This window comes from Corvus kubaryi, unplaced genomic scaffold (assembly GCF_017639235.1).
Source record: "Corvus kubaryi isolate FWS band 111438036 unplaced genomic scaffold, C.kubaryi_AGA036_p1.0 37241, whole genome shotgun sequence".
NCBI classification, from domain to species: domain Eukaryota; kingdom Metazoa; phylum Chordata; class Aves; order Passeriformes; family Corvidae; genus Corvus; species Corvus kubaryi.
Window position 1 is genome coordinate 965,352 of NW_024581071.1, and position 20,365 is coordinate 985,716.

The 20,365-nt window shown below is 57.3% G+C and overlaps 2 protein-coding genes across 22 annotated transcripts in view; both read left to right on the plus strand.

Moving 5' to 3' along the window:
• UNC13A (unc-13 homolog A) overlaps positions 1-5,455 on the plus strand; it is a 39,305-nt gene extending 33,850 nt beyond the window's left edge. For 13 of the 21 annotated variants that reach the window (XM_042023319.1, XM_042023329.1, XM_042023328.1 and 10 more), the window contains 4 exons: positions 72-128; positions 1,391-1,483; positions 1,561-1,720; positions 1,997-3,822. In XM_042023319.1, coding sequence (XP_041879253.1) covers positions 72-128; positions 1,391-1,483; positions 1,561-1,720; positions 1,997-2,285 — 599 coding nt within the window. In that variant the 3' untranslated portion in view covers positions 2,286-3,822. Of the gene's footprint in view, positions 1-71; positions 129-1,390; positions 1,484-1,560; positions 1,721-1,996; positions 3,823-5,360 lie in introns of those variants that run through there. The other 8 variants (XM_042023330.1, XM_042023331.1, XM_042023322.1 and 5 more) reach the window with 2 other exon arrangements.
• Positions 5,456-12,821: 7,366 nt separating this feature from the next.
• On the plus strand, positions 12,822-19,625 carry LOC121662250 (translation initiation factor IF-2-like). Its single transcript, XM_042023189.1, has 4 exons — positions 12,822-12,888; positions 13,844-14,640; positions 16,924-16,983; positions 19,054-19,625. Exons 1-4 carry the CDS (start codon positions 12,822-12,824, stop codon positions 19,078-19,080), a joined length of 951 nt encoding a protein of 316 aa, XP_041879123.1. The 3' UTR covers positions 19,081-19,625.
• The last annotated feature ends 740 nt before the right edge of the window (positions 19,626-20,365 follow it).

Sequence of the window (20,365 nt, forward strand, 5' to 3'; positions counted from 1 at the left end):
TTCATCTCCTTCCTCCTCTCTTTGTGTACTCTGTGCCATGTCTCTGTCTCTTTCTCTCTCCTTCCCACTAGTTCATGGTGGGAAAGGGATTAGGTTTACCCTTAGTGAAGAGGTTTATCCTGAGAAGGGTACGTGTGCTACTCGCCCGCCCCTGCACCTGCCTGCCGCCGGCCTGGGCCAGTAACAGTCCCGGCACCACGGGCTGGGGGGGCCTGGGGACCCCTCAGCATCGCCAGCCTCGGGGACCCCCAGAACGGGCAAACTCCCGCTCCCAGGGCTGCTTTGGGAGGCATTTGGAGGAACTGTGCTCAGCTGTATTGACCACCCCCAGAGCGGGTCGGGGGCTGTCCCCTTGGGAGTAGGGGTGTCTGCCCACATGCTCTGGGCACCCCACATTGTCCCCAGCACTGCTGCCTGGGGGTGGGCACCCACCGTGACCTCCCCGTGGCACATGTGGCCCTAAGGAAGGCCATGCCACATCCTGTCCCCTTCCTGCCCACCCTGCTGCCCTAAGGACCATTACTAGCCCTGCTCTGGCTCCGTCTGCCTGTCCTGGGGTGCAGGGAATGAGCTCCCCACGGGCCCTGCTTGGCCTCCATCACACCCCGCTGGGGGCCGGGGCTGCACCCCCGCTTGGCCTTCCATGCCCAGCCCCCCTCCCCAGCCGCCATCGCCTCCATCCCAGCTCAGCATGGGGGGCGGGGGCCGGGGGCATGGAGGGGAATGTGCCATCGCCAGCCTTGCTCCGGCCTGGCACCCTCGGTGATACACAGGGACACGTCCTCCTTCCCACCCTGAGGGCTTTCCACTGAGCCGGATCTCCATGGCCCCATCAGACCCACAGAGCCTCTGTCCCTCTGCCTTGCACCCCATCCTTCACCATGGGTGCATGCACAGCTCTGGGGTGGCATGGGGGGCAGCTGACCTGTTGGTCACAGGTCACCCAAGGTCCCCAGGCTCGGGGACCCCTGGGCTTGATGTGGTCCCTAGGGTGGAGGGGTATGAGGGGGCAGGTCAGCCTCGAGACACTGGTAGGGCTGTGGCTTCCCTGGCCGGATCCCTCCTGCCCAGTGCTGTGCCCATGACACTGTCACCCCTCCGTGGCAAGAGCAGGGGGAGCTGGGCCACTGTCCTCTGCTCCATTCCAGACAGGCCCCTCAGCCCTGCCTGGGCAAGGGGGCGTTCACAGCGGTGGGATGGCAGAGTCAGCCTGGTGCTGAGAGTGTCCTGCCATGTCCGTCACAGCTGCTGCACCCACACTGCTGTGCCTACAGCCCTTTGGGCCACACCCCGCAGTGGGTGACCTGCCTCCTCAGTGGGGTTAGCGTTGGGCAGGGGATGTCAGGAGCACGGGGAGAACAGGCGCTTACATCTCCTCCCTCTGTCACAGGCTCTGGCGTGGATGACCCCGTTGGGGAGGTGTCCATCCACGTGGAGCTCTTGACCCACCCCAGCAGTGGCGAGCACAAAGTCACCGTCAAAGGTGAGTTCTGCTGGCTGGGGTGCCAGGCTCTGGCAGGTGACAGTGCTCCGTGAGCCTCACCTGTCCCCTCCTCGCAGTGGTGGCCGCAAATGACCTCAAGTGGCAGACGTCGGGCATCTTCCGGCCCTTCATCGAGGTCAACATCATCGGGCCCCACCTCAGTGACAAGAAGAGGAAATTTGCCACCAAATCCAAGAACAACAGCTGGGCCCCCAAGTACAACGAGAGCTTCCAGTTGTGAGTGGCACCGCAGGCTGGGGACGTGGGGACAGGCTGGGGGACGTGTCCCCCGCATGTGGGCACCTCCTGGGGTCTCCCAGTGAGTTTGCTAATCCCCAGTGGGATGTTTTAGGTATTTTCTCATTCGTAAAAGCAGGGAGGGGGGGAAGGAGTAAAAAGGAAAAGGCTTTTTTAGGGGTATGGGTGGGCACAGCAGCCATGTAGGGGCTGTTAGAGGGCTGGGATAGGGGTGGAGTGTGACCCCAACACTGCCCATCCCTTGTCCCCCCTCAGCACGCTGGGGACGGAGACGGGCCCCGAGTGCTACGAGCTGCAGGTGTGTGTGAAGGATTACTGCTTCGCCCGGGAGGACCGCACCGTGGGCATCGCTGTGCTGCAGCTGCGGGACATCCTGCAGCGCCCCGGCTGCGCCTGCTGGCTGCCCCTGGGCCGCCGCATCCACATGGACGACACCGGGCTCACCGTGCTGCGCATCCTGTCCCAGCGCAACAACGACGAGGTGGCCAAGGAGTTCGTCAAGCTCAAGTCGGACACGCGCTCGGCCGAGGAGGGCAGCAGTTAAACTCCTCGGGCCCCCCAGCCCTCGCCCCCTGCTCCCGGCCCCCTGACAGAATCCTCCAGCCGTGTATAAGCCATAGGAGTGGCCACAGAGGAGTCGCCGTCGCGGCCCTGGGGAGGGCGTGCTGTGGCTGCAGTGACAGACCCTCCCCTCCCTCCCTGGCCACGCTGGCTGGGTGACCGCGGTGCCGGGCACAGCCAGGCCCCCGTCCTGCCTCGCAGGAAGGTGCTGGGGCTGGGGGGCTGCAGGAAAGGGCTGGACCCGAGCCTGGGTGAGGGGCGCGATTCGCCCTTCCCCGGCCTGTCTGAGATGGAGGAACCCCAGTGGCCCATCCCTGAACCTCCACTGTCCCACCCAGCCCCAAACCTCACCGAGTGACGCAAGGAAAGGGTTGGGGAGGGTGTGTGTGTCTCGTGCCATGTGCGGGTCATGTGCGGGTGTTGGTGAGTGGCTGGCACAGCTCGATGGCCCCTTGTCGCCATCCCTGGTGTGCCCTGAGGGCAGGGCGGCTCCCAGCCCTGAGCACCTGTACATATGTAAATACCTGTACATACAGGGCAGCTGGACAGGCTGTGTCCTGCACCCGGAAGGGCTATTGGGGCTGTTGGGTTGGCAGGTGCAGCCCCCACGTGCCCTGCACAGGGTCCCTCCCTCCCTGGCTGGCAGCAGCATCACCAGGGTCGGGAGCAGCAGGGAGCAGCCCCCGGCCCATATCCTGTCTTCCCTGCCTTGCTGCCACCGTGGGCTGCCCCACTGCCCCCCACAAGGTGCCAGGGCTGGGGGGAGGCAAGGGCTGGGGGCACCAGGGCAGAGGGACTCATTCCTCTTTGCTCTGGCCGGTGGGGACCAGCATCCCTGAGCAGTGCAGCCCACGGGATCTCCTTGGCCCAAGCAAAACCCTTCCCACCCCGCCCCAGAGACCCCCTCCCTCCAGTCCCCCAGTAAGCACCAGTTCTGTGCCCCCAGTTCCCCAGTGAGCACCATTTCTGTGTGGTAAGTGGTGTGCATGTCTCGTGTGAGTGCCTGGGAGGCCTGGGTGTGTGGTGGTGGGGTGGCCACCCCAGCCGGCCAGTTTGCCCCGAGTCCTGGGGCAGGCAGCGGCCTCATGACCCCACAAGTCAATACAGCTCTCTCAGCCCCCTCCCGTCCCAAAACAGGGTACCCCAACCGGCCCCCACGCTCCTTTTTCTAGAGGGTTTGCCTGGGACCAAAGGGTTTCACTTTCCTCTCTCGTTTCTGTTCAATGTTTACACCCTTTTTCTACCGGCTGCTCCTGCACGGCCAGGCTGGGGCTCGGCCCCGCACCCCGACCGTGGTGCCCCTGGCCCTGTGCCCCCTCCCCAGACTGTCCTGTTTGGCATGTGATTGAACTGACCAATTCTGCTCCTGTAGCACAGTGTCACCGATGCCTGTGTGTCTGTCCCGCCGGCGGCGGCGGCTCCCATGGATGCATGACAGTGAGATGTTTTGCACTATTTTGAATTTTTTGGGCTCTGTAAAAATATTTTATTATAACTGACATTAAAAAGCACACCCTTCACTGTGGCTCCTGTGGGGAGTTGGGAGGGGACAGGCACCTGGGGGCCCCCCCAGCCCCACTCCCATCCCAGTGCAGCACTTCCACCTTTAAAGTGAAAACCAGGCATATCCAACCCCAAGGATAACCAGCTCCAAGATTAACCAGCTCCAAGATTAACCAGCTCCAAGGACCAATAGCCCAGGGATGGTCCCTGCTGCTGCTCCATGAGGGTGCCTTTGCACCAAGGATAGGTGTTAAATGGAATCACAGAACACAGAATCCTGGAATATCCTGAGCTGGAAGGGACCCTCAGGGATCATCAGTGCAGCCCCTGGCCCTGCACAGACACCCCAACAACCCCAGCCTGGGCATCCCTGAGAGCGCTGTCCAAACGCTCCTGCAGCTCTGGCAGCCTCGGGCCGGGCCCATTCCCTGGGGAGCCTGGGCAGTGCCCAGCAGCCTCGGGGGGAAGAACCTTTCCCTGAGCTCCATGCCCAGCCCTGACCCAGCTCCAGCCGTTCCCTGGGCTCCTGTCCCTGTCCCAGAGCAGAGCTCAGCCCCTGCCCCTCCACCTCCCCTCGGGAGGAGCTGCAGAGCTGGGACAGACCTGTCCTGGGAGGTGATCAGGGACAGCCAGCACAGCCTCACTGAGGGCAAACCCATCCCTTGCTGCTCTCGTGGCCTTCCATGCTGGGGTGACTCTTTCAGCAGAGAAGGGATGAGCTGTGGCTGGCACCTCCCTGGACTTCTGTGAGGCTTTTGGCACAGTCCCGAAACACTTTCTCACTAAATTGGATTGATGTAATTTGATGAATGCAGGGCCCTGATGACCTACAGAGAGAGCTGGGGCTGTTCCTGGGGTCTGGCACAGTCCTGCTTCACCCTTGAGAATTGTGGGGCTGCCACCAGGCTTTGCTAGAATTGTGGAATGACTTAGGCTGAAAGGGACCTTTAAAGCCCAAGTCCAACCCCATCCTGGCTCTTGGGCTCATCCCTTTCCAGTGATCCATGGTGGATACAACATTTCTTGAGGGTTCCTGGATTAATTAATTAGCTTTAATCATCATAATTTCACATGGGGCTCCTGTGCCTATGTGAAAAGAGAGCAGAGGTTCCCTGGGAGGCTGTGCCCTTGCAGCCCCAGAGGTGCCTGGGGAGCAGAGCTGCACCTGCAGCCCCTGGAGGAGCCTGCCCAGAGAGGGGGATCTGCCCTACGGTGGCTCTGACCCCGTGGAGAGGCTGTGCTGGGGCAGAAGCTCAGGGATCCAGCCAGGGTGGGTTCATGGAGGGCTGGCACCCATGGGAGGAACCCCACACTACAGCGGGGGAAGAGAAGGAGGAGGAAGGAGCAGCAGGGACAAGGGGTGATGAACTGACCACAAGCCCCATTGCCCATCCCCCTACACAGCTCTGGGGGAGGAGGTAGAGAATTTGGGAGGGAAGTTGAGCCTGAGGAGAAAGGAGAGGTGGAAGGAAGTTATTTTAAGGTTTATTTCTATTTGCCATTATCTTCATAGGAGTCAATTAACAACAATTTAAACAAGTTCCCCCCAGCTGAGGCTGGGAGGGTAAATGCTGAGTGATCTTCCCGACTGGACCTTGATCCAGGAGCCTTTTGGAGGGCAGAATCCTGACCCTGGGGGCCTTTTGGCAGCTATATAAATATCATGGGGAGTTTGAAACCAAGTGCTGCCCTTCACTCCCATCCCCGAGGGCTCCCTGCAAGCCATAAAAGGCACTAATTTTTGGGATCTGTACCTCAATACAACCAAAAGGCTCTGAGACGCAGGGATGGACACACCCGCTCTCAGTACCAGGCTTCAGGGAGCTTCAGGATGAGAGGAAACGGCCTGAAGTTGCACCAGGACAGATTTATATTGGATATTAGGGAAATTTCTTCACTGAAAGCAGGGTCAGGCCTTGGTGCCCAGGGCCAGAGTGGAATCAACATCCCTGGAAGCATTCAAACACTGCAAAGATGGGGCACTGGAGGATGTGGCTGAGTGGTGAACATGGGTTGAGAGCTGGACTTGAGTCTTTTCCAACCATGATTCTATGAACTAATTAGGACCTGAGGTACATAAAAATCAGTTATTTTAGAATATGGCCTGCTGAAGTCATGGCAAGTTAGTATTTGTATTACAATATATTTAAGAGTAAAGACAAAAAGGGGTTTTTTAAAATGTAATAATTTATGCACCAGCTGCCCACTGTGAGCAGGACAATAATGAGAGAGTTGCCCTCAAACCCTGTTCAGGAAGTCCAAGTGAAGCTCTGAGCAAGCCTGGGGGCCACTTGGTCTGTGAGCTCTGGGATGTGATGCTGGGCACTGGAAAACCCAAACCCACCTCGAGTGGGAAAACGGACTGGGTGTAACCAGACTCCTTTAAGCCTGGAGAAGGCTCTAGGGAGACCTCAGAGCTCCTTTCAGTGCTTTGAGGGGCCCCGGGAGAGCTGGAGAGGGACTTTGGACAAGGGTGAATGGCTTCCACTGCCAGAGAGCAGGACTGGGTATTACTGGTCCATCTTCCCACCCACCTGATCTCACCTCAGTCACAGAATGGAAAACAGTTGGATTCTTGAACTTAAATTCAAGTCCCTCTGAGCCCTGATGCTCATGCCACTTCATCCTACCACCTTCATGCACCTCCCAGTCCTCATGTTCCCAAAGCCATTGTAACTCAAGACCAGGACACAGCATTTTCATGGGATTGGTTCATCTACTCCTGAAATGGATCCTGTTTATGGAGAAAGGGGAGGCTTGTGTTCAGGAGATACTGCAATTCCTCAGAGGAATTCCTTGAGACAGGAGGCTGAGGGGCAGTGTTTAACTGGAACTGCACGGGTGGTTCAGGGAGCAGTGTACAATTACTGACTTCTTCTCAAGGGGAGCCCAAACCTCTCTAGAAAGGCTCCTGCTCCTCCATGACTCCTGCCAACACTCCTAACCCGAACAGGCTGAGGAGTTAAAGTCTGTGTGACATCAGCTAAGCCAGGTCATTCAAATAAATGCTCCCTGTCTTCACAGGAAGCAGGTAAGTCTGTTCCAAGCCTGCTGCCCACCCCTTCTCTGGGGCCAAAAGAGCTCCCTCCCACCGCCCTGCAAACAGCCTCAATGCCAGAGCTACCTGCAAAGACTTTTCTTAACTCCAAAGGATTAAAACGTGGCCAACTCCCCCAGTGCAGGACTGTCAGGGGCCCTGCCTGTGCCACAAACAAGGCACACAAATTTCAATAAATAAACAACTTCACAGTCAAAAGGTGCTGAACCCCTGCCCTCACGGCCTTCCCAAACTTCAGAGGGTGCAGACACCTTGAAATGGGGCACTGGCAGCAGCCCAGGGGCAGCCCCAGGCTCAGCAGTGGCCAAGGAAGGCCAGGCTGAGGGTCTCAGGGATGTGGAGCTCATCCAGGTGCAGCGGGGAGGCAGTGAAGGGCAGGCGAGCAGGGAAGAGGTGGCTGGTGTCCACCAGGAGCTGGACTGTACTGGTCCTGCAGCCACCTCTGTGGGGACAATGGTCACATCAGGACTGCCCCAGCGTGGGGGTGTCCATGCAGGGCAGCCCCCGGGCCCCGCTCACCTCCACGCTGCTGCTGAAGCCCCACGGCTGGGGTGTACGCCCGGAGGAGCTTCACAACCTGCACGAGAGGGCGGGGACATCAACAGGGCAGGGCTGGGCACATCCTGGCATTTCTGGGCACAGCCTGGTCCCAGGAGCCCCAGGGTAAGGTGGATGCCCAGCAGGCAAGAGCTCCAACCCTCCCAGTACCTGCTGGGGCGTCAGCACCGTGCAGAGGCTGCACAGAGCTCCAGCGTCCTCCTCTGTCACCTTCTTCCCCTGCAGCAGCTGGGCAGCCTGGACCAGGGGCTCCAGCTCCTCACAGAGCTCCTGCTCTGCTGCAGCCCCTGCGCCCACAGCCACTGCTCCACCTGGCTGGTGTTGTACCTGCCAGGGACACGGCTCAGGGCAGGGCATGGGCCACCTCCCGCCACCCCCAGGGACACGTGCCCCACTCGGGGACTGACCTGAGCTAGATGCCACAGCTCCACGAGCACGCGTCCTTCCTCAGGAGCAGGCAGTTGAGGGTGGTGCCACTGATGAGGAAGGGGAGCTGGCACAGGGCCTGGTGGCCCACTCTGGGGGCCAGCCCATGGCGGTCCAGAGTGGTGTGGAAAGAGCCCAGGCACTGCAGCAGCTCGGACAGGGAGTGGTCAGGGGCTGAGGCTGAGGAGGAGCGGTGATGGCCAGGGGTCAGGGGGAGGACAAGCCCTGGATGGGCTCGCTCTCCAGCATGGCAGCAACTAAAGGGTACAAAAAGCTCATCGCAGAGGCTCACAAACCCTGGGTGGTGCCTCAAGCAGCCAGGCTCTGCTCTGGGGCTCTGTGTCCGAGCTGGGGGTACAGCAGGGCTCCCACATCGCTCCCTAAGGAGTCACTGCAGCTCATCCCACGGCAAGGAAGGGGTCAGCCCCAAACCCACTCCTGTCCCCCAGCCCCTCTTACCCAGTTCTGCTTCTCGAGCTGCAGCACATGGTACTGCAGCCCCTCCTGGCCCTGCAGCTCCTGGCTCAGGGCTGCCTGCTGCTGGCTCAGCTGCTTCAGGGAGCAGATGTCGAGGTGCAGCCCCTGGATCTCCTCTTCGTTCTGCTGCTTCTCCTCCCTCAGCTGGCTCACCAGCAGCCTGCACACCAGCACAGGGAAACTGAGGCACTACAGCCCCACCCCAGCCCTTGGGAGGCTGCCGAGGAGGCAGAACTGCAGAAGCAGCAGCTGCTTTCCCCCCAGAAGCTGCAGAACTGGGGTTCAGCCCCTGCCCAGGCACCCTGAGGCAGCACAGCCCCAGCCTTTCCCCTCTGAGCACGGAGCACATGTGGCACAGCCCAGGAACGGGCTCCACCAGCGCTCAGGAGGTTCTTGTGGAGTCCAGGACATCCCACCTGCTTACAGAGCTGCTCTGAGCACGGTGGGATGCCCCAGCCCCATCCAGGAAAACACAGCTGGGTAGGGCGGATGGAAGGGGAGTCAGGGGTGCCCCACTCCCAGCTGGGTGCCTGCCTCTCACGAGGGAGGATGGGGCTGCTCCAAAGAGGATTTGCAGCTGCTCAGCACCACAAGCTGGGCCACAGCTGGTTAAACACCAGGAAAAGCCCCACCAGCAGCATGGGGGAGCCAGCCTCAGCTGAGACCATCTCCCTGGGAGCACACTCACCTGTTGGCAACCTGCACTGCATCGTAGGCGTATCTCAGGTCATCGCCCACCACCTGCCCCGAGCTCCTGCCCGGTCCCGGCATCTCCGCTGTGTTCTGTGCAGGGGAAAACGGGGTGAGACCAGTCCAGACCCAGCCCTGCCAGCGTGGACACAGCCTGGACCCAGCCCTGCTCATGGCATCGGGGCAGCAGCTCACCCTGCACTTGAGGAGTTCCAAGCATTTCTTCTCCTCCAGCTGCAATGAGCCCTTGAACCTCGGCAGCTCCTCCCAGGTCCGAGCCAGCTCCTCCTTGGGGAGGAGATACGACTTCTCCAAGGGGTCCTGGCTCCCCACACCACTCAGGGTCTCACTACCAGGCTGTGGCTCCTCCAGCCCCTGTGCAGAGACAGGGCTTGAAAGAGCAGCCAGTGAATCCTGGGGACAGTCCTCCCGAGGGGACCAGCCCCCAGCCAGCTGCCTTGGGGCACATCTGTCCCCACAGCCAAGGGAAGGCACAGCCCACTTGTCACCCCCACCACACTGTCCCCAGTGTCCCCACTGGCCTCAGCCTGCAGGTCAGAGCCGTCTCTCAAGGGAGCTGTGGACACAGAGGAGGACAAGAAGCTGCTCTCGGAGCCCTGGAAGCTCTCTGAGGAAGGGGATCGTCTCCAGGTGCTTTGCTAAGTGGGGAAGAGAAGGACGAGGTTGATCCTCTGCTGCCACATCCCCTGGAGGAGTGACAGCCTCGGGAGGGCACCTGGGCTGGGGACCCCCAGCAGATGAACTGGGGAATCCACTTCTCCCAGAGCAGAGCAGCCAGCACTGCCCACTCCACATGAGGAGCCAGGGAAGGGGTTGCCCGGAGGTTCCCATTTCCGGGCCGGGCCCTCACCCTGTGGAAGGGTCTCATAGTCCTGCTCCAGGTGGGCATATTCCTGCTCCAGGCTCCGGTAGCGCTCCTGCTCCTCCTCCAGCTCCCACAGCAGCCCCTGGCTCTCCCGTGCCATTTGCTGGTGCAGCTCTGTGGGGACGGACACAGAGGGGAGTGGGGACAACCACGCCGTGACCCCTCGGAGAGGGGATGTGCCTCTGCCTGCAGGACCTGCTCATACCCCGGGCGATGAGGGGGTCAGAGCACCCCTTTTACCTTCCAGATCCTGACTGCTCCAACGTGTGCTGGATCAGGGCATCTCTCTCCTCCCCCAGCTGCAGCTGCACAGCCTCCATCTCCACCAAGCGCTGCGGGAAGGCAGAAGGGAGGTACAGCCTGAGCCCTGCCCAGTGGACTCCCACTGCATGTTCCCAGGAGAGCCCTGTGGAGCCCCAGAGGAGCAGAAGCATCCCCCAACAGACCTCCCTAAGCTCCTCGACCTCCGGGCCCAGGCAGCTGTGCCTCTCCAGCTGCTCCAGCTGCTCGACCTGGGCATTGCCGGCCGTGTCCTCCTGCAGCCACCAGAACTCATCCTGCAGGCGCTGCAGCTCCTCAGCGTGGGCAGCCCTAAGCCCTGAGAGCTGCTCCACCAGCTGCTGCTTCTCCTGGGCCTGGGGCGAGGGACAGAGCATCAGGCAGGGTTGGGAACAGGGGCAGGGTCAGGAACAGGGGCAGGGACACATCCCCACGTGTCACAGCACTGAGAGCCCCGTGCACTCAGGCTGCCCCTCTGTAATGAGACCCCATTTCCCATCATCTCCTTGGAGCCCTAAGCCATAGAATCCTCCCCCTCCAGAGCTCAGGCCTTGGGAGAGCAGCTGTCCCTGACCTGCCACCCCCATGGGCTCTAAAGCCATGGCAAAGCTCACGTGTGGGTCCCTTCCCCGCCTCCAGGCTGGTCCTCACAGCGGGATTACCCTGCCCTGTTTCCTCCAACTCCCAGACAGGATCACACCACCTCCCTCGTCCTCCAGAGACACCCCCAGAACTGGAGCAGCCACAGTCAGAGCAGAGAAACCCAGATGGTGAAAAGGGATGCTGCCAGCAGCAGAGTGGAACATGTCACACCAGGACTGTCCCCAGCACTTGACACTGCTGTGAGGCTGCACCCAGGGGAGTGCCCCACCCGTCCCAAGGAGCACAGAAACCTGGGAACAAAGCCCAGGGGCACCGCTTCTCCTGGGGACCCACGTCAGGCAATCAGCTCCTGCCCCAGGCCCAGGACACAGCTGGGCCAGGGCCAGGTAAGAGGTGGTCAGCACAAAACCCTGCCCCTGGGACCCCCCTGGGACCCACCTGCTTGTCCAGCCTGCACTGCAGCTGGATCACCTTGCTCTCCATGCCCTTGTGCAGCTGCTTGTAGTGCCTGACCGAGCGCACCTTGAGCCGCAGCCGGCTCAGCTCCCGTCGCACCCGGGCCCGGCGGCAGCAGCACTGCAGGAGCAGCACAGCCCTGCACACGTGGCCATAGCACCTCCGGGCCAGCCAGCCTCTGGATCAGCACGGCCTGGTGGTGCCACACCACCCGCAGGGGCAGAGACAGGGCGGTGGCACCACCGGCACCCCCGGAGGGGAGCCAGGCACCCCCTGCCCTGCTGGGCTCCCACCTCTCGGTACCGGCACCGGGCAAACGGGCCCCGGGCGAAGGCCTGGATGGTGACGGCGGCCTGGCGCAGGTGCAGGAACGAGCGTCGGGCCAGGATCATCCTCAGGGTCTTCTGCAGCACCACGGCAGCCCTGGTCCTCCACAGCATCCTCACAAACCTGTGGGGATGGCAGGGAGCTGGGCAGGGAGCCAAGAGGGGGAACAGGGAGCTGGGCAGGAGGTGGCAGAGCCTGGAGGGGGGACAGAGCTGTGTAGATACAAAAATGCTGCTAGCAAGGATTTTTTTGCCATTTTCTAAGTCCGTGAGAGACTTTTCTCTCACGCAGAAGAGGTAGCAGAGTTCTGTAAACAACCAAACACCTGCAACCTTGAAAAGTCTTGTGTATGGTATACTAGAAAAATATTTTGACAATGGATGTTTTAGGATTTTGGCCAATCACCCCAAGGGGTGGCTGATCCTTTGTCCAATTAGACTATGAAGAAAAAAGTCTATAAAAGAGTTTGTAAAAGAATTAAATAAATCAATCTTGCTGCACAGTTCCTGCCTGCTGGATCTTCTCTCCTCCTCCTCCCTATGGCTGCGGGACATGGTGATATACCCTAGGGCTCAGGCCAGCGGTAATAGAGCTGAGCAAGGGGTGGCAGAGCCTAGACAGGAGGTGGCAGAGCCTATAGAGGAAACAGAGCTGAGCAAGGGGTGGCAGAGCCCAGAGAAGGGACAGCAAAGCCTGAAAGAGAGGGCAGAGAGCAGGGCAAGGGGGGGCTCCTTAGGCAGAGGGAGGACAAAGCCCTGGGCAGGGGGTGGCAGAGCCTGCGCCCCACCCCACGGGGACACCCGTGTCAGAGCCCAGCCCAGAGCCGGCAGCGCTGCCGTCTGTCCCCAGCCGTGTCCCCGCTCCGCTGCGGGCACAGCGCGGCCCCGGCGGTGCCGCTGGAGCTGGGTGCAGGCTGCCCGCGGGCTCCGGACACGCAGCTCCTCCAGCACGGACACCTGGCCAGCCCGGAAAAACACCTTGGTCTGCCCATACTCGTACCTGCTGGGGTCCTGCAGCAAAGGGAGAGTCAGTCCCAGGACAGAGCACTGCCCAGGCTCCTCCAGGAGGGATCCTTCCCATCCCGCCTCCCTCGAGGCGGAGCTCATCCCCAGCTCACCCATTTCTGTGCCTCAGTGGGCACCAAAACATGGGGAAAAGCACCTGCAAGGGACACTCTGGTATCACAGCTGCATCCCCAACGCAGGACCCTTACTTGAAGCAGTCTCCCAAGGGCAGTGCTGCAGATCTGCTTCACGATGGTGCCCTTCAGTGCTGAGGCCAACAGCAGGTCTGCAGCCTTCACAGACCTTCATTTGGACATGGGTAACTTCTACTCGTGAGAAAAGCCCGTGAGAAGAAAAGCAGTTAGTTTTTATCCATGAGGATATAGTATAAACAGAAGCATGAGAAAAACAGCAACATATCCACACCTGTTATTTTTCTGAATGCTTGAATGCTCATGCCACAGGTAGCCAATGACTATATGTTTTAGTTGATAGTAGCCCGTAAGTCTATTGTAGTAGTTTAGCACCCAATGAATCTGTAACACAAATGACAACATACAAAAAGTGTACAAAAGGGGCTGCTTTGTTTAATAAAAGCCTCTTCTGCACTTTTTGCGAGGCACTGTCCGCGCGTGTCGTGACTGCCCCAACATCGACACCCGGTGCGGCGTGCGAGGAACTGCAAGAAAATTGAGCGCCGGGAGAGAGCGGAGGGGACGGAGCTCTGCAGCCAAAGAGCACTGGGGAGAAGTGCCAAAAGCCTTGGGACGACTAGGTAGGCTACAGGGGACCATGGGGAATCAAATATCCCAAGAAGAAAAAGCTACAGTAAATGTATGGACGCTCATGCTAAACAAACGAGGCATTAAGTATGATAAACAAGTGCTAAAAACTTTATTGCTGTGGGTGCCTTTAAGGTGGCAACCTGCGAAAAAGTTGGACTGCGAATTCTTGATTTCGCTTCCCGGGGTGATGAGGCTGCAAAAACTCGGCTCACAACCTGGAGGGCGGTGTTGGAGACTTTAAAAGCGGTAGAAAAGGAACGGGACTTAGAACCGCGGGACCCCGCGGATGCGGAGGATAAAGCGAAGGCGCAGAAGAGACAGGAGGGAACAGGGGAAGCCGCTGGGGCCGGTGAGAACCCGGGCACAGAGACAAAGGCGCCGGCAGAAACCGCCTTTGGGCCGTGTCCTGAGTCATCGAACTGCGAGCCGCTAATGAGTCCTACAACAGACCGACCCCTGCCCTCAGCCCCTGCCCCGGAACCGCAACAGCGATCAGCAACCAGCAACCCCAGCCCGCCGCTCCCCTGCCCCGAGAGCCACCCGCCCTGTCCGCGGCGCCGGGGCAGCCGCTCCCGGACAAGGGCGGCGGCGGGGCAGCAGTGCTACACGGGGCGGCGGAGCAGCAGCGCCACACGGGGCGGAGCGGCAGTGCCACACGGCGGGGCAGCAGTGCCACACGGGGCGGAGCGGCAGTGCCACACGGCGGGGCAGCAGTGCCACACGGGGCAGCAGCGCCACACGGGGCGGCAGAGCAGCAGTGCCACACGGGGCGGAGCAGCAGTGCCACACGGCAGGGCAGCAGTGCCACACGGCTCCGCGCCAGGCGCACCCGGTCCCGGCCGGTCGCTTCCACCGCCGCTCCGCGCCGGTACTGGCGGCGGGGTGGGGCGGGGCCGCGCCGGGCGCTACCATCTCCAATAGCTCGGTGGGGGCGTGGCGGCACCGCGCCCTCACTTGAAGCGGCGGAAGGAAGGACGGACCTTGGGGCCGACTGTCCCGGTCCCGCTGGTCTGGCAGCTCCGTTCTATACACCCCTGCCCGATGACCTCTGGTCCGACGGAGAGGGCGAGCCGAAGCCAGAGGCTCCCCCTGCTGTGTATTCCCCCGCTTTTCCTCCAATGGACCGGCCTTTGCTTGCGCTGCGCCTCTCGCGCATGCGCCGATCAGCCTTCAGCCCTTGGCGCAGGCGCCCGGTGACCGATACGGGCAAGACGCTGGGACGGGACCCCAGCAAGGGAAATACTCCCTCCGTGACACCCGCAAATCCTCCGGAACACGTGCTCACGGTACAACCAGTCTCACTAACAGTATCTGCTTATGACCCGGAAAGCTTTTGGAACCAGATCAAAGCACTAACAAGTCTCAGAGGAGACTTCGAACTGGCAGACTGTATTCCTATGCCTGGGCATCCTTTTGCTCTGAACAATCAAATGAGTTCTGAGGGGGCAATGGGAGCGTTCCCTGTCATTAGAAGCGGAGGTCAGGGACCAAATCAATACGTTGAGTTTAATTGGCAAGTGCTTTCAGAACTGGGCAAAATAGCTACAAAGCATGGTTTGGCATCCCCAGCCGTAGCAAAGATGCTGTCGTTTTTAGCTGCACAAGATCTGACTCCCTTTGATGTGAAACTAATAACAAGATTGTTTTGCTCTCCAATTCAGTACTTAACATTTGAGTCTGTTTGGTGTCAATTTGCTGAAGCAATGACAATGAGCAATTTTAAATTATCTCCGTATGATCCTCGTTTCGGAGCAGGCGTGGCTCAGCTGCTGGGATTCCCTCCTTTGGATAACCCACAGCTACACGCTCGTCTGCATCCTTCTATCTTAGCTCAGTCTCGTGATTTGGGTATGCAGGCTCTTACGAAGGTTGCATATATGTCCTCACCAACACAACGATACACCTCGATAAAGCAGGGTGCACATGAGCCGTATATGCAATTTTTGGATCGCCTGCAGGATGCCTTAGGCAAACAGATAGCGGATCTGACAGCAAGGGAGCAGATGTTCTTGCAGTTAGCAAAGGATAATGCGAACGGTGAGTGTTGGAAAGCCATAGATCTCTTGCCGAGTGACTCTTCTTCTTTGGAGGAGATAATACATGCTTGTTCCAAGGTAGGAAGTGCTCCCTACCATGTGGCCATGCTAGCAGACTCTCTTGCAGCTGCAGTGGAGGTACAGCATCATTGCTATAGCTGCGACAACAAGGTCACACCAAAGCTCATTGTCCCCACAAGAACCAATTATCAAGTGTGCCAAAAAACCCGAAAGGAACACCTGGGGTGGAACTTTGTACTAAGTGCGCAAAGCCAGGACGTTGTACAGAGCACTGCAAATCTAAATTCCATGCGAATGGGCAGCCCCTCACACACCAGGGAAGCGGGAAGAAGAGCGCGAAAGGGAAGCACGCACTGACACAAACACTTCCCAGGGGCCACACCCCATGCAAGCTTATGCAACCACCCCACCGGGTGGACAAGAGGAGCTGCTGGCATGGATGCTTCCACTGCCAGCACAGTCATCTTAGACTTGCAGCAGGTTCACAAAGCCCCCCTAGCAGCGCCTGGAGCCATGGGTCAGGGGCTCAGTGCGTTGCTAATAGGGAGCTCGAGTGTGATAGTGCAAGGTATCTTTGTACATCTGGGGGTTGTGGATGCTGATTACATGGGACAAATATATGCTATGGTGTCAACCCCCAGTCCTCCTGTTACCATACCTGCTCAGACTCGTACTGCTCAACTTGTGCCTTTTAAGTCTTGTGTCCCAAAACCAGATTCCAGACTACGAGGGGATCAAGGCTTCGGATCAACGGGGCTACCTCAAGTGTATTGGACTCAAAACATCTCTGACCAGAGAATGGTTTGTACTTTGGAAGTGCAAGGCATGGCTCCATCACATGTAACCATCAAGGGATTGATAGACACAGGAGCCAATGTCACTGTCAAATCTGCCACTGCATGGCCTCCCTTGTGGCCTACAATGCCAGTGGGGTCTGCTGTTGCTGGCCTTGGGGGCTCTACACAAAGCTACTTGAGTACTAAACCTGTGTTGATCACAAACCCAGAAGGACAAATAGCCGCTGTCCGTCCCTACATCACTGCAGCACCCCTCAGTGTGTGGGGATGAGATGATCTGGCAGCCTGGGGGCTGAAAGTGGGGATGAATTTTTGATTGGGGCCACTGTGCAGAAGGGCATGAAGCACCCTATACTGCCACTACGGTAGCTTACAGAACAACCTATCTGGGAAACCCAGTAGCCCCCACCAAAAGAAAAATGAGTTGCCCTTCATGAATTGGTCCAGGAACAATTAAAACAAGGGCGCATTGAACCTTCTATGAGCCCTTGGAATACACCTGTCTTTGTGATCAAAAAGAAATCAGGGAAATGGAGATTGCTCCATGACCTGCGTCAAATTAATGCAGTAATAGAGAGTGTGGGTGCTTTAAAGCCTGGAATGCCATCTCCCACAATGATACCTGCTAAGTGGGACATATTGATTGTTGATCTGAAGGATTGTTTTTTTACCATTCCACTGCATCCAAAAGATATTCCAAAATTTGCATTTACAGTGCCATCTGTTAATCATGCAAAACCCGTGGAACGATATCAATGGAAAGTGTTGCCACAAGGTATGAAAAAGAACCCAATCAATTGTCAATGGTATGTTGCACAAGCCTTGTCTGGTATTAGGGAACAGTTCCCTGGAGCCTGTTGCTATCACTATATGGACGATATACTGGTAGCAACTCCTACAAAAGAAGAGCTGTTGCAAATCCAACCACATCTGCTCAAAGCACTGCAAAATTATCCTTGCAGATAGCTCCAGAAACGGTGCAACGTCAGGCACCCTGGAGATATCTGGAAGTGAAAATACTTTTGTGCAGCCACAAAATCTTCAGTTTGAAAAATCAATCTGGACTTTGAATGATGCACAGAAACTTTTGGGTACCATAAATTGTCTGAGACCCTATTTGGAACTGACCACAGCACAATTATCCCCATTGTTTAACATCCTTAAAGGGAACCCAGAGTTAACTTCGACAAGGAAGTTAACCCCTGAAGCAGAACAAGCACTGGAAGAAGTGCAGCAAATGATTTCAAAGTGTCAGGTCTACTGGGTGGACCTCACCATTGATATCCTTGTGTTTCTTGTCACTCCAGATTTCCATCCTACAGGCATCATTGCACAGCGGGGTGATCAATGGCCTGATCCTTTGCACATTTTAGAATGGGTCTTTTTGCCTCACCAGCCTAAGAAAACAGCATCTATGCTGTTTGAGCTCATTGCCCAACTGATTATCAAGTGCCGGCAGAGGTGCCTGCAGTTGATGGCCAAAGATCCTGCAAAAATTGTAATTCCTATTCAGCAAGAATATTTTGAATGGAGTTCTGCAATTTGTGCTCCTTTGCAGAGTGCATTGCAAAACTTTTCTGGGCAGATTGCTTACCATTTGCCCAGCCACAAGTTATTACGATTGGCAAAATCAACCAGTTTGTCCTTGCAGCCAAAAAACAGCCGTGTACCGCTGCAAGGACCCACTGTCTTTACTGATGGATCAGGAAGAACAGGAAAGGCCTTACCTGGAAGGATGAGTCTGGGTGGCAGATGCTGGAAGGCCACGAGTCAGGCTCTGCCCAGCTTGTCGAATTAAGGGCTGTGGCCATGGCATTCCAGCAATTCTCTCATGTACCACTGAATCTCGTTACTGATTCTGCTTATGTTGCAGATACTACACAGCATCTTGATTGCTCTCTTTTGAAGGAAGTTAATAATGCCATTCTTTTTTCAGTGTTGAAAGCTTTGTGGTGTGCAATTCAGAACTGAGTCCCTCCCCATTATGTTCTACATATAAGGAGCCACACCAGTTTACCAGGATTTATAGCGGAAGGTAATGCCAGAGCTGTTAATTGGCCAACCCTGCATGGAGGACGCCTCAACCTGACAAATTAGCACAAGCTAAAGCCTCGCATGATTTCTTTCACCAAGGCTCTCATGCCTTGCAGAAAGAATTTTCATTAACTTCTGCTGAGGCTCGTAATATTATCAGTTCTTGTCCTGATTGTCAAGGGTTCGCTGCGCCGTTACCGGCAGGTGTTAACCCCAGAGGTCTGCAAGCCTTGCAAATTGGGCAGGCAGATATTACCCATATTGCTGAATTCGGTCAATACAAATATGTACGTGTTTCTGTCGATACCTTCTCCTCTGCCATGTGGGCGTCCATACATACAAGAGAGAAAAGTTGTGATGCTATTGCCCACTGGCAAATGGCTTTTGCTGTTTTGAGCGTGTCTTCCTCTGTAAAAACTGACAATGGTCCTGCCTACGTCTCACAGAAGATGCAGAGGTTTTTACAACAGTAGGGTGTAACCCATAAATTTGGTATTCCCCATTTTCCCACTGGTCCAGCTATTACTGAACGTGCTCATGGCTCTTTGAAGCGTGTTTTGGAAAAACAAAAAGGGGGAATGACTGGAGAATCCCCACAGAGCTGGTTGGCAAAAGCTTTATACACAATTAATTGTCTTACAGTGCCACCAAATTCTGATAATCCTGTTCTTTTGAATCATTCCTTCTTGTTGCAGTCTTCGGGCGAAACACACCTGCCCTGAGCGAAAGTCTGGTACGAGATTTGCTCACTAACGAGTGGGAAGGCCCATGGGACCTTGTCACATATGCGGGTATGCTTGTGTTTCCACAGATACCGCTGTGCGGTGGGTACCTGTAAGGTGTGTTCGCCCGGATTTGCGACATTAAAAGCACCAACAGGCAACCTTCAGAAGATGACAACGGTGTGGACCAACAAACCAACGGGCAACCTTCAGAAGATGATGATGGTGTGGATCATTTGGTGGATGGTCCTGACTCAAGCTGAGACAGAGCAAGGACTTACCATGTTACCCCTGATGCCAGAAAACAATGTGTGGGTGACCCTTGCCCACGCCTGTCGCTGCCTGCCCAGAAGTGCAGCCCGGCCCCGGGACTGCCCAGGCATGTCCGGACTTGTCCCTGCCATGTGCTCTGAATCCCCTTTGTTCCAAGCGCGGGTAAGACTTGAAAGCAGCACAGACTCCCCCGAAGCAGAGTCCGATTGGCTGGTTACCGCGGGTCCGCCCCCTGCTCTCCCCTTTCCCTTCCCCCGAATAAAGCAGCGATCCCAGCTGGCCCTGCCCCTCTTGCTCCTGCCTCTCGTTCTGCGAACAGACTCTCCCGTCTCTCCTGGGACAGGAGGAACAAAGAAAACAGGAATACAGGCACGGAGTCTGGGCTATATTTCTACTGTTTGCTTCTGCTTTGATGACAGCTTTACAGCTGTCACTTGTCGCGTATCGGAGCTGCCGAGCCGCTGGATTGCCCGTGCCATCTCTAGGCAGCCCGAGGCTTTCCAGAGCAGAGACCGGTAAATCTGCCAACTGAGCGAGCAGAGATTTTCGTCAGCACTGGGGTCACATCCCCTGGGAATGCTCAGAAAGAACAACCTCCCACTCCCAGGACTGGGGCTCCCACGCAGCCCCATCCCTGTGCCACCCCACAGACCCACCTGGAAAGTGACACGGTATTACTGGGGTCCCAGCCAGCCCCATGGCTCTCATGTGTGAGCACACAGACGCAGGGATGGCCCCAGTAATATTAAGCCGACAGCAAGGAGTTGAGAAGGGTCCTTGCGTAGAGTTCCACAGAAAGCAGATTATTGCTACAACTTGTGAAGGTTTCCAGAGACAAATGACCCCGAACACGTGGCAGCTCAGGCTTAAGTACAGGGGTGTGGCCAACACCAGGAGCCAGCTGGGGAAGCAGAACTGGGGTACACTACCATAACAGAACATCCTGGGAGAGGCTCCTTTCCCTCACCATAACCGCTAAGTGTTTGGCACCAGAGACTGTCTTACCAAGAACTCGCTCTGTCTCTTGTACCACTGGTCAATCTGCCACCACAACTCCTCTTTTCTGTATTAATTAAAGAGGCCTCTCCCAGAGATCCCAGAACCAAACACCCCAAACAACCAATTATA